Below are 15220 nucleotides of genomic sequence, written 5' to 3'. Positions count from 1 at the left end.
TGGAAGGGACAAAAAAAAAAAAAAAAAAACCATCCCACAGGGTTTGGCGCCTCCCCCGCGATGGCTTCAAAACCTACGGGGCAGCTTCTTTCTACACACGCTCCCGGCCTCGGAGCTGCGCGACGCCTGGGATTCTACCCGCGAGGATGTCACCGGAGCCCGCATCACTGCTGACCCCGAACTGCGCTCTGCTGGCACCCGCTCTGCTAGGAGGCGGCGGGGAGCCCGGAGAGGCCAGGGTGGGCTCCTCGCGGAAGCGCCCCCCGCCCCGTGGGCTCCTCGCGGAAGCGCCCCCCGCCCCGTGGGCTCCTCGCGGAAGTGCCCCCCGCCCCGTGGCCGCCCGACGGGCCCACTCGCCTGGGTCCCGTCGTCCTTGGCCCGCCTGATGTTCTGCCGCCCGTCCACCCAGTAGATGAACTTGTCCAGCGGGTCGTAGTCGATGGCTTTGACGTTCCGCAGCCCGTGCAAGGGCAGCATGAGGTCCGGGCTGTGCTGGTCGTCCGGGATCATCCGGCTGATGGCGTTTTTCTGGCTGAACAGCAAGAAGGTGCTGGGCGCTAGAGGGAGGCAAACAGACGGGGGGGGGGGCTGCGCGTCAGCCTCTGGGACCGGAGGGGAGCGGCAGGATTGGGGGGGGCCGCCTCACTGTAGAGAGTAACTGCTCGCGGAAGGAAGAAAGGCTGTGGGACGTCGATCTCTCTCTCACGGGGAGGCTACGAACTTCGCTCTCCGTGTGACACGTCTCTGCTGTTTCGATATTTTACGAGGGCACGTGTTACTTTAGAAAAATGGGTATCGATTCCTCTTTAAGTTATCGAGACTCACGATGGAGGCGGGGGAATGGCGGTGAGCAGCAAACCCCCACCCACGGAGGCAGCTCCCACGCGGATGGTGCGCAACGTGCCCTATGCCTCTGTGTGCTCGAGGGGCCTGCGGAGAACTGTATGGAGCGGACTCCCCGGGGGTGTCAGGGAGCACGGCTGCCTGGGTACAGAAACTGCGTCCCTCGGAACGTGTGGGAGGCCACCGGTCATGGCCGCTGTCAGGGTCGCCGTTGGGCGGCTGCACTGGGAATGCCTGTCATCGCCCCAGGTCTGCCGGCCACGGGAGTCACAGGTGTTCCCTCCAGGGGAGGAGCTACCTGAGCCACCGCTTGACCCTTCCAGGTTATGGCCCCCCAGTGGGCGGGGACGACAGGACAAAGGGAGCACGGGAGTCGGGGGGAGTCCCAGGCTGTGGCCCCAGGCCCGCCACGGACCAGCGTGGGGCCTCGGACCAGCCCCCGAGCCCGTCGAAGCCTCGGGTCCCTCGTCCATATGACCAATGCCCAGGGCTGCACGAGCCTCAGACAAAGAACTTTGTAAACCGTCCCGTGCTGCACGGAGGCTGAACTGTAACCAGCTCTCTCTGACGTCACGGGGGACGAGCCTGCCCACAGGACGCGCCTGTTCACGCGGTGGCCCGCGGGGAAGCCGCCCTCGGGCTCTCTGCACCTCGCTTTCTTTGGTCGTTGAAATGAGAACTTTTTTTAAAAGCCTCCCTAATTCAGAGGGTCAGTGTGAGGCTCACGCGCGTGACCGTGAGGCCACGTGGCAAGGGGTCACGAGCGGGGACTCCGGAGCCAGCCTGTCTGGATCCGAGGCTGGTGCAAACCTCGCCAGCTGCGTGACCTTGCGTGACCTTGTGCCTCAGATTCCCGACCTGTGACGTGGCGACAGCGATCCTTCCTGCCTTGCGAGGCTCGAGGGAGCGCTCTCCCGGCCCCCCAACCGGTCTTCGCATCCAAAGACCCCCCCCTCGCCCCCCCATGGAATGCGCCAGCTGAGGGCCTGGCCCTCACGCTGGTGTCTGGATGAAGCGACAGGCCCTCCACCCGGCCCGGGCCTCCAGGTCGCACGAGGCGGCCCATGCGGTGCACACCCTGCCGCCCCGCCCTGGCGCAGAAGCGACTCCTCTCCGCCCCGGCGCCCGGAAGCCGGGGCCGCGGGGCAGGGGCGCGCGGGGCACTTACGGCTGCAGTTGCGGCCGCCGGGGTCCAGCGTGTAGTGCGAGGCGCAGCCGCAGCGGCGGCCGCCGGGGACGGCGAGGCACAGCTGCCCGCACTGCCCGTTGCTGTGCACGCAGTCGTTGAGGCCGTCCTGGCGGGAGGCGTGGAACACCAGCAGGTCCATCACGAAGTCCAGGTGGCCCTGCACGAGGGTGCGGTTCCGGCCGCTGGTCTTGTCCGCCCGCTCGATGCTGTGCAGGTTCCAGTCCGTCCAGTAGATGTAGTCGCCGTACTGAGTCAGGCCGAAGGGGTACGGGAGGTCGTCGGCGATCACGACCCGCCCCTGACCTGCGTGGGGACACACGGGCAGGGCATGAGCCACGGCGCCAGGCGCTCGGTCGGGAGGACTGGCTCACCCTGCAGCCTGGCGACCCGCGCCAGGGCCAAAAAGCTCGACCGCTTCGGAAAACGAGCGGGATTGACCTCAGCCAGATGCGTCGCGGGCCCGTGCCCGGGCCCTCCCGCGGAGACCCGCACGCAGCGCCCGCCCAGCACAGGTGAGACGGCGAGAGCAGCCATGAGCTAGGCACGACCCTCGTGTTGGTCACTAGCAGAACAGATGAAAAGGCAGCGGGGTCTTCGCATGTCAGAAACGGCGCAGCGATGAAGATCCACAGCGCGGGGGCGAATCTCACGGTCATTAGAACGAAAGACGTAGGAGGCCAACGAGCACCTGCCGCGCCATCACATCGACAGAAAGTTCCAGCACCGCGAAGCTAGCACACGCAGATGGAGGTCAGGCCCGCAGTCGCCCCACACGCCAGCAGCGGAGGGCGCGCGGGTCAAACCGGGGGTAGCCGGGGGGCCCGACGGCACAGCTGCGACCCCGAGCACACAGCGTGCACCTGCTGGGCCGCGTCGGGGCGCCTGCCCGGGCTGCGCCGCGGGAGAGGGAGCGAGCACGCGGGGGCCCCGGGCGACGCGCCGGTCCTGTCCCTCGACCCAGGTGCGGTGCTGGGTCTCCCCGGGCCGAACGGCACCGCACGAAGCCTCCTTCCTTCACGGGTTCACGTACGTTCCAGTTCCCCGTAAAACGGTCCCAGTGAAAACATGCCCGCGGCGTCGAGCGCTCGCCCGCCATCCACGGGAGTACGAGAACGCAGAACGAAAATCGCACGCGGCGCGGTGCGAAATGACGTTTTAAAAATTGTGTTTCAAAAGTGAAAAAAAAAACAATCTCTGTAACGACTGCGAATGTTACTGCAAAAATCAATTAAAAATTTTGAAACTGGAAAGAAATACACCAGCGTGAATACTAGTTACCACTTAGGGGTGAAATCACTGATAATTGTAATTTTTCTTCATATTTTTCTCTACTTTCAGACGTTTTCTAAATTGATTTTGTCCTTAGGAAAAAAATAGTGATTCAACGAAGATGCTTCCTCATGCCTCCGGCAAACACACAAACACAAGGCGCACATGCATGCACACGCATGCACACGCACACCCCTGGGTTCCTGGACTAGGTGCAGGCAGCTTCCCAACAACTAAACCCTCGGAGGGCACGTTCCGTGAGCCAGATGCAGTGGGAAGAGATTCTACCCATAGCATCTCATGTGATTCACGTGGCAGCTGCGTTAGGAGGAAGGTGCTGTCGGCATTAGGGAACCAAGGCACAGAAAGGTTAAGTAACTTGGCTGAAGTCACACAGTTAGTACGTGGCAGGGCCAGGACTAGAGCAGGCAGCGAGGCCCCAAGTCCGGCTCTGACGTCGGGCGTCAGGACCCACCCTGCACACGCCGGGCCGCACATGCTGGCAAGTGCTCAGTAAACACCTGCCACTGAGCGGGAAACATGCTCCGGCAGAGTGACGGCCGGACCCGACACACGTGGCCGCGCTCGAGCTGCAACGTCGTGTGAGCGCCCAGGGCGTTTGCTGGCTTCCGCCCGTGTGTCTTCATCTGGGGTGATTAAGGAGCCTAATTATTTCAGGCAACCCCAGCTGCGCCGGGATTGGCTTCCCGCCCGGCACCAGCCTCACTGCAGGGTGGCGGCCTCAAGGACACATTCGAAGCTGGCCATTGGCCTGGAAAACCAGGACGGTCAGCACTGGGGGTGGGGAGAGCAGCCCGGGATACTGGGGCTCCAGCTCTGCTCACACGGGACCTGGGCAAGCCGTTCGGCCCACCGTGGCCTCAGGATCCTCATCTCTGAAACGGGCACAGCCTAGTCCACCACGAGCGGCAGCAGAGCCGTGAGGGAGGGAGCCAGGTTCTCTCCTTGCACAGGGCAGCCCCGTCGCCAGGCGCATCATGGACGGACCCGTGTCCCTCTAACAGTACGGAGCCCAGAGCTGGTGTTCTGGGTTCAAATCCTGCCCCTACTACTGAGTGACTTGGAGCAAGGTGGGGTTTTTTTGTTTTTCCCCCAATCCCAAGGTGTCAGGTACGGGCCTGTGAACGGTCCCAGAACATAGGAGGTGCTCGGGGTCACCCTGGAGTCTGAGAGGCACTCTGCGACCTGAGGCAAGCCCCGCGACTTCTCTCGGCCTCAGTTTCCCCATTGGTGAAAACCTATGCCATGTAGCACAGTGTCAAACCCGAGTCCTGGCTCAGGGTTTAGCTGGGACGTGGCTCACAACGGGTCGCCAGGGCCTCCGCGGACTCGCCCGCAGCGACGGCACAGCGCAGAAAGGGACCCCCGGGAGAGGCAGAGGCCGGATGAGCACCTGGGGCCCGTCTGCACCTCTTGTAGGGCCTGGGGACTCGCGGGCCAGAGAACGCAGTGCAGAGGGGGCTGAGGGGTGACCCTGTGCCCGGGACTCACCCAACATGTTGGATGACTCGATCATGTTGGTGTCCAAGTCAGTCCAGTAGAGACGCTGGTCGGCGTAGTCGATGGTGAGGTCATTGGCCCGGCCCACCTTGTCCACCAGCGTCATGCAGTTGGTCCCGTCCATGAAAGCTTGCACGATCCTCGGCTTGCCGCCCCACTCGGTCCAGTAGATGTAGCTGGAAGACACAGGAAGGGCAGGGTGCGCTCAGGGGCGTCCAGTGTCACTGCAGGGCAGGGTGACGCCTCCCTCCACGTCCCAGAGGAATCCGCGTCCACGACGTCCCGCCAGGAGCAGGGACAAGGCGAGACCCGTGAGCACCCCCGACCCCGACATCCATCCAGGGGCTGTCAGTCACCCAAATTCCCACCACGGTTCCCCTGCAGGGTAAGTGTGATCACCCAGTTGACAGACAAACCCGGCACACAGACGAGGTGACCGTGTAACGGAACGTCCGGGCTGAGATGCTAAGCCGGACAGGACTTCTGTGGCAGAGGAACCAGGACGAACGTGGGCGAAGAGGGATGTCGGGTCCCTCTTCAGGGCCCCGAGGGCCGGGATCCAAACAGCTCCGCTGCACCCAGCAGCCCCAGGAAAGTCTCGTTCCGGAATCGTGCACGTCATATCTGCCCTTTTGCTAAACCCTGGACCTCTTTCGCTTTGTTCTGCCATCCAGAAATCCTTCCTGCCCTAACAGGGCGCGAGACAGGCGGGCTTTGGGGGTGCTCCAGAGACATCGCTGACGCTTATTGGAGTGAGCACTGTGTCCGCAGCTCAGAAAACTGCAGTGCAGAGCAAGACCTCACGCCAGACCCCTCTGGCCTTGGGGCCAAGGCAGGGCCCAGGCCGCTAACAGACAAAAACATGGCAACAATAAGCCTTGGCTACAGCATGCAGAGCCAGCTCTGAGGTGGTGGAGTCTGGTGGCACGGGGCGGGAGAAGGAGCCCAGAACAGGACTCTCGGCCCGGCCCAGCTCTAACGGGCTACGCGACCTTTGGTAAGTCACTCAGTTTCTCTGAGCCTGTTTCCACATCTGTAAAATCAGAGAAAGACGCCCACCCCTTCACGTCCCCCGGAAGATGCAGCAGGCCAACGCACAGAAAAGCGCCCCACGCAGAGCATGATCGAGTGGCCACCATTCCTTCCTTCCTTCTGCTCTGAGCCTCTGTCCCCGCTGTGAAATGAACCAGATGACCTCCGAGGGTCCCGCCAGCCCCAGCCACCTCAAAACCAGCAGTCGGTACTGATTTAATCTCAGAGAGCCAGGTGGGTGGCCATGCTGGGTGATGTAGAGAGCTGGGAGGAGACACCCAAGCCAGACAAAAACGGCCCTTACCCTTTGGTGGGGTCCAGGGCCAGCGACCTCGGGTTGTCCAAGTCCCTCCACACGAGGACCTGCCGGAACTGCCCGTCCAGCCGGGCCACTTCGATCCTGTTGGTCCCAGTGTCTGCCCAGTAGAGGTTCTTGCCCATCCAGTCAACAGCCATGCCTTCCGGGTAGTCGAGGCCAAACTCGATCACGTGCTCCACCGAGCTCCCATTCATGAAGGCGCGGCTGATGGTCTGGGAGCAGGTGGGGGAGACAGGCCGCAGGTTAGGGACCCGTGTTTCCGAAGACCGCTGATCACCTGACCTCATAGGAGATGCTCGGCCACCTGGAGCAGCCACTGACCGCACCTGAGGCCAGATCACCACCATTCGAGAGTTTCCCGCCCCCCCACCCCTCTTTAATTCCCTCCTCTTCCACCCCTGACCCATGGATGTTGCCATTTCCCCTTAAGAACTGGATCTCTGAAAGCGGGGCGTCTCCTCCCACGCGCTCGCGGCAAAACACCACCTTTCTAGAAAAAACAATTTGGCTACATTTATGGATGTGTTTTATTTTAAAAAGTAAATAATTATACTTTATGTGGTTGTTAAATAAAAATACATTATAGAAACATCGTGATCCTTAAAAGTAGTTTTATCCTTCCAGCTGGTAACCTTCCTCTTGAAATTCATTCAGAGGAAGTAATAAAATTCGTCCAGAGGAAGTAATAAAAATACAAAAGATGTAGAGAGCTGGGAGGGGACGGGACACCCAAGCCAGACAAGCCAGGCCTTCTGAATTTTTTCTTTTCTCTTTTCTTTCCTTTTCCTTTTATCAATGGCTGCCTTCCACAGATCAACCCGTCCTTTACGAGGGCGACCATACAGAAGAGGCTTTGCTCACAGAGATGCTCGTTACTGCAGTGACGTTCGGAGTTGGGAGCAACTGGAAGCGACCAGAACATTTAAAATAAGGAAATGCTTAAGCCTAATGGGAAAGAGCTGTGCAGTGGACACGTTTACACGTTCAAAGAATTACGTTCGAGAATTTATAATAGGTTAAAAATACCTGTTACAGTGTTAAGTGCGGAAACCAGGATATGGAATTCTGCGTAGCACGTGATTAGAATTATGAAAAACACCATCATAGGAACGAAACTCAAAGGAAATACCGTGAAATGTCTTGGGCTGGTGGGGTCAGAGTGACCTTTATTTCCTCCTTTGTATGTTTGTTTTTTTTCTTTCTACAGTGAACCCTTGTGACGTTTAAAAGCAGGAAAATCTTTGAGAGACACGTAACATATGGGGTAGAATCAAAGACAGATGATTAAACGATGTCAGTTATTCAACACTGTGCTTTAGAAGTGGGAGTCGGCAAACCTGTTCTGCAAAGGCTGGGACCACAGGCCTCACTGGGCACACGGATCTGCGACAATTCCACCCAGCGGCATAAAAGTCGGCGTGGACAATCCATAAGCAAATGAGCATCGCTGCGTTCCAATAAAACTTTATTTACAAAGGGAGGAGGAGGAGGCCGGCCCATGGACCAGTTTGCCAAACCCTGCTTTCCCTGTATTTATCCAGGATGTTTATATTTGCGCCGTAAATGCGCAAAGTGTTTGCAAAGCGGGAGGGCACTGGGGAGGGCGGAGGCGGGTGACTCTAAGGACAGTGCCACGAACGTTTCACGGACATATAATCACTCTTGAAAAGCCCATCTGTGTGTCTCGATCTGCTCGCTGTACTCATTCACGTGCGTTTATCAGAAAAGATTCACTAATATTCTATTGGCCCGATTCGCGTTACAATAAATACAGTTCTTTAGGAAAAACGAGGTGGTCCCACTGCAGGCGAGACGTGCGCAGGGACCCGGTGGCTGTACCTTGAGGATGATGTCCGTCCAGTAGATGTGACCGCTGGACACATCGAAGTCCAGCGCAGAGGCCTCCTTGACGCCCGTGAGGGGGATGGCCACGTCGCTGCTGCTGGTCTCAAGGGAGATCCTGTGGATGGCGGCTCTGCTGGTGAACACGAGGAAGGCCTCGGGCACGATGCAGGTCTTCATGTCGCTCAGGAGCTCCAGGCCGATGGGGCAGCCGCACTTGGTGGCGTGGGGCGTGAAGAAGCACAGGTGGCTGCACCCCCCGTTCCTGTCCGCACACGGGTTGGTCCCTGCAAAGCAAACACGCAGGCCTTGGACGTCGCTACGGCGACGCAGCAGAGAGAGGGCGCGACGGGCCCACCGCCGGCTGCGGCTCGCTGTCTCCGCACGGCCCGCCCCTGCTTCTCGGTCAAGCAAAGAGACACGCAGAGAGGTCGCCGAAGGTGACGTCGTCGGGGCGCAGCTCACGGGGAACGAGCAGCCACGAGGTCTGGCCCCCTGGCCTCGGTCTGGCCCGGGTGGGGCGCGAGCTCACCTCGAGACAGTGGCAAACAAGCCGCCCCTCCGGGGCCGGTGGTCCCAGCCAGCTGACAGGACCGGAGCCCGAGAGTCCACCCAGACGGTTCTCCGACTCACTCCCGCTCGGCGACCCCGAAAACAGAGTCGCCCGGGACGGCCAAAGGCGCCTCCTTTTTTTTTTTTTTTTATTAAAGCAGATGGTACTTAGTTAGCACACTCATTTATTTTTGGCCAGCCTGTTAATCTCACTCACCGACGGGGTGCTGTTAAAACTGGCTCCAATTTAATGTTAAGCATTTCAGCTAAAAAAAGTCCTTTCCCTCATCTCTCGCAGTAAATCCTGAGATGAGAGGAAGGGAGATGAGTCTGGTTTCTCGACTTTAAATCACACCCCATGGATACATCTCTTTTCTGGTCTCTGGGGTTTTATTTGCTTTTTAAATAACCACTCAGAGGGGGGCCCCGGGGCCCGCAGTGGCTGATGGGCGTGTCCTACAAGGTGGCTGGCGAACACGGCTCGTTGATGCCATCATCTCTGTATCAGGAATGCAGGCCGGGACTGAAGGCCTATCCAAGAGACGCAGAAGCAGTAGCTGCTCCCAAGTCAGCCCACACGGCCTCCTCCCGGCCTTTGCTCAGCGGGCCCTTCGGCCGGCAAACTCTGCTCCCCACCTGCTCCTTAAATTTCAAGTTCGAATGAAGTTCACCTCATATTTTCAAGCCAGGTGTTCCTCTAACATCTCAGCTATACCCGTCTACTTGGTAGCAGAGCTAAGGAGTGTCTCACCCACCAGACTGTAGACTACTTAAAGGTAAGCACTGGGTCCTTGCTGGTCATTCATTCATTCATCCAGCAAAGGTTTGCTGACATGCAGATGTTGTACTAGACTTGGGGCCCCTGGCGGGGAGTCCCTGTCCCCACGTAGCCCGGAGTCCCCCACCTCCCATCCCCCACTGCACCTGGATGCTACTCTCTCCAGAGCAGCTCGTCCACCTGCATTTATAATTCTTTTCACGAAGAGACAAAATCGTACCAAGCGAGCTTTCTGCAGAGCCTGGCGGTGAGATCGTGGCAGGCTCACGCGTGAATCCTGAGCTCGGCCGCCCATGAGCTAAGCGGCCTTGCCTCCCTCTCCCCGGCGTCCATGGGGCAATACTGCGACCAGCGCGCAGGGCTGCTCTGGGCGCTGAGGCCCTGAGCCAGAGCTTGGCACACGGCAGGCGTTCGACCTGCCACCCATCACTGTAACACTCACTGCCAGCGGTGCTCGCCCAGAACCGCCGCCTCGTGACCGCTCCCGGTCCACGCGCCACCTTCGCGGCCGCCCGTCCTGAACCGGATGTTCTCCCCGTCTCCCGTCCCCTCATCCCCAGAGTGCGGCCCCTCCAGGTTTGGCCCCCAACTGGGAGGCCCACGCACCAAAGGGCATCCGCGAGCTTGTCGCCTCCTCCCTGCGCCAGCTGGCACGGCCGGCCCCGCGGCTGGAGGCTGGCGGGACTCACCGACGACCTTGGCCACGTTCACGGCCTTGAGCCCCATCAGGTCGGGCAGCTGGTCGATGATGACGTCCCGGCTGGCCTTGACCTTGTGCACACGCTCGATGCTGCGCCGCTGCCAGTCGGTCCAGTAGATGAAGTCGCCCAGCAGCGTGAACCCGAAAATGTGCGGGAGCTTGTCCTCCAGCAGCGTCCGCCTCTTCGTCCCGTCGACATTGATCACCTGGAGGGCCGGGAGACGCACGTCTGAAGCGGCATCGGGCCTGAGCGGCCCGCGACAGCCGGGGCTCACTCCCGGGAAGGAGCTGCAGCTGCGCCCGCACCCCGCCGCGCCATCGTAGGAAGCCGAGGCCTCGGCTGCTCGGGGGGCAGGGCGGGGACTGGCCGAGTGACACTCTCGGCGGCGGCTGGCACAGGGCCTCTCCCCACGGGCCCCCCTGCCCCGCTGTGCGTGCCGCGCTGAGGCTCGGCGTGGTTTGGGACAGGTGAGGCAGGCGGGCGCTCTCTCCCTTAGCAGTGCTGACCCGTGGGCGGCGGCCGCCTGGCGTCAGGCGTGGGGCTCACACCAGGGGCGGCCCCGCAGGAAGGAGCCCGGGCACTGCTGACCAGCAAAGCCTGCCCGGCACAGCACAGGAAGGCCCAGGGCCGCCCCCGAGACACGGGGTCGGGTCTCCGAGGGCTGGACGGCTGGCGCCGCGGGCCCTGGGCAAGGGCTCCCACTGGGATGTGGGCTCGCCTCTAGCTCGGCCAGGACCAGGTGGGCGCCGAGGGGCTTCTGGTTCTGAGTCCGAGCCGGTGGCTCTAGGGTGCTTTCCACCGCAGACACACCAGCGGCCGTTGACTCCGAGACGCGCGAGCTAACACCCCTTTCTTGGAGAGTCAGGGCTGATTAAAAGCATCAACCACAAAAGCCACAGAGGAGAAAAATGCTGTCGCCTTAACCAACCGAAAACACACAAACAAGAAAAGGCGGATTCTGATGACAGAGGATGCGGTAGACGTGTACGTTAAAAGGAAGGCGATAAAAACGCACCATCCGAACCCTCGGCTTTCAGGCCGGGATGAAAGAGGCATGACGAGGCCCACGGCAGCGAGCTTCGACAGCCCCCCGCAGCCAGCCCATCAGAAAAACTAGAACCCTCTGGGTTACAGGCGGCACAGGCACAGGACAGATCGAGAGCGTGTGGAGCAGGAAAGATTTTGGTTCTCTGTCACCGGACAGCGTAGGACAGACCTGCTGGGACAAGCGGGAGAGGCGGGTGGCCGGGGACCCGGCCTCGGCTCCGCCCCAGGGGCACGTCCCCGCAACCCCGGTGGGTCTCAGTTTCTCCACGTGTACCTGAGGGGAGCAGAGAACGTCAACCAGGGGACTTAACCAAAGAAAGAAAGAACAATGTCTGGGCCCCACGCTGGGGCAGCCAAGTCCGAACTGGAAGGCCGGGGCCCAGCTGCGGGTCCTGAGCACGGCTCCCGACAGGCGGCTCTGATGAGCGGCCCAGGTGTGAACACTGGGCTGGACCATCCATCCCTTGCCCCACTGCCGGGGAGCTGCCGGCTTCACAGGGAGGGCAGACTTCAGGCTATGTGGGTTTCGTGCAGGACTCTGGGCACCACGCCTAGGACCCCCCCCAGGCAGCAGTAGTGGACCCTCAAACGGCACGGCGGTCAGAAGCGCCAACCCACCCCCCATGCAGTCAAAAACCTGCATACAGCTTTGATTCCCCCAAAACCTAACTACTAATAGCCTACTGTTGCCCGGAAGCCTTCTCCATCCTATAAACAGTGATTTAACACACATGTTGTATGTCCTACGTATTACGTATTGTATTCTCTCAATAAAGGAAGCTGGAGGGAAAAAAAAAATGTCATTAAGAAAAAGCACAAGAGAAAATCCGCTCGTGGACAAGCCCCGCGAGCAGGCGGACCCCACGCCGCTCGAATGCGTGTTGCCCCGGGGTCGAGTGCACACGGAAGCTGACGGGTTAACACGCCCAGGCGTTGGTCCGCGCGCCGGTCCCCATTTGGCCCCACAGCAGGGAGACACATGAAGGTGATGGAACAGGCTGCGTGGTGAACACCGAGCCCCCAGAGGACCCGGAGGACCCCCCGGCACGAGGAGAGCGGGGGAGCAGAGGGGACTCGCCTGTCGCAGGAACCGGCCCGTGAGGACGCAGGGCTCAAACCCTCGGTCCTCGGCTGGGGCGTGGGAGCCGGGGCGCAGGGCATCGACCCCGCGGAGAAAGCCACCCACATTTAGGAAAAAAACACTCCAGGATTTAATATTTCAACATGTCAACACCATCCCTTTGAGAGACATCTTCCTTCTCTATTTCCATATTATCCTCATTTCCTTTAATAGTTAAATTTCAGACATAAATAAGCACATGCTCTAGGGAGCTTAGGGGAGGGAGTACATTTTTTCCTGGCTTAAGACGGATGAAAATGAGCCGGCAGAGGCACCTCCCTGCTCCCCACCTCTGCCTCCACTCCCTGGCTGCCCAGAACGAGGTGGGAGGCAGCAATGAGCTCCTTGCTCCCTGGGGGCTGAGCCCGGCTCTGAGGGGCGGGGTCTCCCTGTGACTCGGAAGCCGCTCCCCGACCTCATGGCGGTCCGCAGGGATTACAGAACCCATGAAGCACTGCACGGGCTCCCCAACTTGGGAGGACATCAAGACCCTAACAGTGAAGATCCCAGAGTGGTCTTCTGGTAGCGGCTCTCAGGAGACCTTGACCAAATCCAACAGGTCTGTCAGAGGAAGCTGCCGGCCTGGGCCCCTCCCATGTCTCAGAGTGGACACCTGCAGCCTGTCCACAGGGTGCACACGTTGCACATCTCTGGTCCCCTATGGGCCCAGCTCGGGGTCCCTACCTTTCCTGGGGTCCTTACTGAGGCGAGGAGACAAGACTCAGAGGAGGTCCCCTCCGACTGCTGGGAGGGTAATGCATCCGAACAGGATTCAGAAAGAATGGAACGGAATCTGGGACACCCAAGAATGTTGGCACCGGGAGAGGGTGTGGGAGGCGGATTTTCCAGCATAGGGGTCGGCAAACTATTTCTGAAAAGGACTATAAATATCTTCAGCTTTGCGGCCATACGGTCCTCGCCACTCGAGAAAACAGCCCCGGAAAGCATGTAACAGACCAAGCATGGCTGCGTTCCAATAAAACTTTATTTGTGGCAAAACAAAAATAAACTTTATTTGTGGGCGCTGAAATCTGAATTTCATATCATTCTCGCAAGTCATGAAATAGTATTCTTTTGCTTTTTAGAAATCATTTAAAAGTGCAACAACCACTCTGAGTTTGAGAGTGGTCCAAAAACAGGCACTCCGGTCTGTGGGCCAGTTCTCGACCCTCGCCCCAGAAGTCCCCCTGCCTTTGATTTTCAAGAAAGGGAAGTGGACGTCTCTGAGAAGTTACGTCACACGGTCGAGTCGGACGCCACCGGCCCGAGTGCCAACCTCGCTCTCTGATCTTTCAGGCTCTCCTCCCCAGTGCTCAGCTGACTGCATCCCCTGAACCCCAGTGTGAGGTGCGGGGTGGGGAGTGGCAGAGAGGTGGGGCGAGCCCAGACGACACCTGTCCCTGGCCGGTTCCATCACGTAACTAGCAGATTGACAGCTGTGCAGCGGGAAGGAAGGGTGGGGAGACCCCAAAGAAGCTCACTCACCCTTAGCTGCGCTCTGAGGAGCGGGACCCGTAGCTGTGGGGTCTACCCGCCGCCCCACAGAACGCCGGACCCCAGAAAGTCACCCGAGTGCAGTTTCCTCCTACTGAGCCCTCTGTTTCTAATGAATGGGTCGTGCTAAGAGATCCATCCCCAACACTGAGCCTTTGAAAACGCCTGTGTCAAGGAAAAAGAGCTGTTTTCTGAAGGAATGAGTATCATGCTCCGTCGGGCACAAACCCCAAGTCAAGACTGCCACAGTGTCCACGGCCACGCCACCGTGAACACGCCGGATCCTGTCTGATCTCAGAAGCTAAGCAGGGTCGGGCCTGGTTAGTACTTGGAAGAAAGACCACCTAGGAAGGCCAGGTGCTGCAGGCTTAAAAAATAAAAAATAAGGGATTGTAAATTGACAGGGTCCTTGCAATCTGTGAGGTCCACCAAGGGTTGCTCTGTCTTAAAAAAAAAAAAAAAAAAAAAAGTCTGCCGTGTGACAAAAAAGACCCTGGACACCCATGCAGCGGGGTGCATGCACCCCTGTTTCAGGAAGCCCCACGCCCTTCCCCCCTGGGGCCTGTGGGCAGGGACACAGCCGACCGGCCGTTCCTGCAAGGAGCCTGGCTTCTGCTTGTGCTGGAAGCCGCCGGCGGCTCAGTGGGCGGCACGGGCCTGTGATTTTAACTGCTCAGTCTGTGATTCGCCCTCGGCCTGGGAACCCCACCAGGCGTATGGGGTCCTCACGGGCTCTCGCCCTGAAAGCCGACCCCGACGGCGGCCAGGGATACCAGTCCTGGCCAAGTGAGACAGCTAGGACCTCAGGCCCCCGGGCTCCCAGCAAGTCCGTGTCGGCCACACACAGGTGACACATCCTGCCACAGGGATGGGCCACGGAGCCCGGACTGTGGCTTGGCCTGTGAGACTTCGGCGTGGTCCATCCTCAGGTCAGAGCAACCCCGAGAGAGATAACCGGGGAGGAAGCCTCGGAAAGGCAGCTCGAGTCTTCCATGACAGCCCTGGCCTCGTCCAGCCCCGGTGGAGACCACCACCCACGGGCACGCCTAACCGCGCGTGCGCACGGGGCGTGTAACCGCTTCGTGTAAACGGCTCTGCTCAGGGACCCGTCCGCTTCCCGAGCAGAGGCAGGGAACGGACAGACCCCGCACACGTGAGCGGCGGGGAGGCAGCGCCTCCGCGCAAACGCGGCGGGCCGGGCAGCTGGGCGCCGTCAGGGGCTCCAACGCCCAGCTCCCCGGCACCGCAGTTCACAATCCTGGGCGTCTCCCTAGAGCAGCGGTCCCCGACCTTGTGGGCGTCAGGGACCAGGGCTCCCATGGGAATCTAACACCTGACGACCTGAGGCGGTGCCGCTGGTGCTGGGGGGCGGCTGCACACACAGGGGAAGCTTCACCTGCTCGCTCGCCGCTCACCTCCTGCTGTGCGGCCCGGTTCCTCACGGCCTCGGGCCGGTACCGGTCTGGGAGACGCCATGGGCCCAGCAAGGAGAGGCCGCCTCCAGGCTGGACGT

At 60.1% G+C, this 15220-nt stretch overlaps 1 protein-coding gene and 1 pseudogene across 2 annotated transcripts in view; one reads left to right on the top strand and one right to left on the bottom strand.

Annotated features, from left to right (window-relative positions):
- The window catches only part of LRP5 (LDL receptor related protein 5), a 92198-nt gene that overhangs the window by 21035 nt on the left and 55943 nt on the right, over positions 1 to 15220 (bottom strand). For both annotated transcript variants that reach the window (XM_036220677.1, XM_016131798.2), the window contains exons 8-13: positions 10035 to 10251; positions 8013 to 8302; positions 6159 to 6385; positions 4814 to 4998; positions 2012 to 2335; positions 358 to 557 (exon numbers count right to left, since the gene is read on the bottom strand). In XM_036220677.1, coding sequence (XP_036076570.1) covers positions 358 to 557; positions 2012 to 2335; positions 4814 to 4998; positions 6159 to 6385; positions 8013 to 8302; positions 10035 to 10251 — 1443 coding nt within the window. The remainder of the gene's footprint in view (positions 1 to 357; positions 558 to 2011; positions 2336 to 4813; positions 4999 to 6158; positions 6386 to 8012; positions 8303 to 10034; positions 10252 to 15220) is intronic.
- Positions 13958 to 14076, top strand: LOC118603087 (annotated as a pseudogene).

The sequence above is a fragment of the Rousettus aegyptiacus genome, unplaced genomic scaffold, assembly GCF_014176215.1.
Source record: "Rousettus aegyptiacus isolate mRouAeg1 unplaced genomic scaffold, mRouAeg1.p scaffold_m13_p_5, whole genome shotgun sequence".
Classification (NCBI taxonomy): domain Eukaryota; kingdom Metazoa; phylum Chordata; class Mammalia; order Chiroptera; family Pteropodidae; genus Rousettus; species Rousettus aegyptiacus.
Note: the sequence above shows the minus strand (reverse complement) of the source record. Positions and strands in the feature narration are given on the sequence as shown.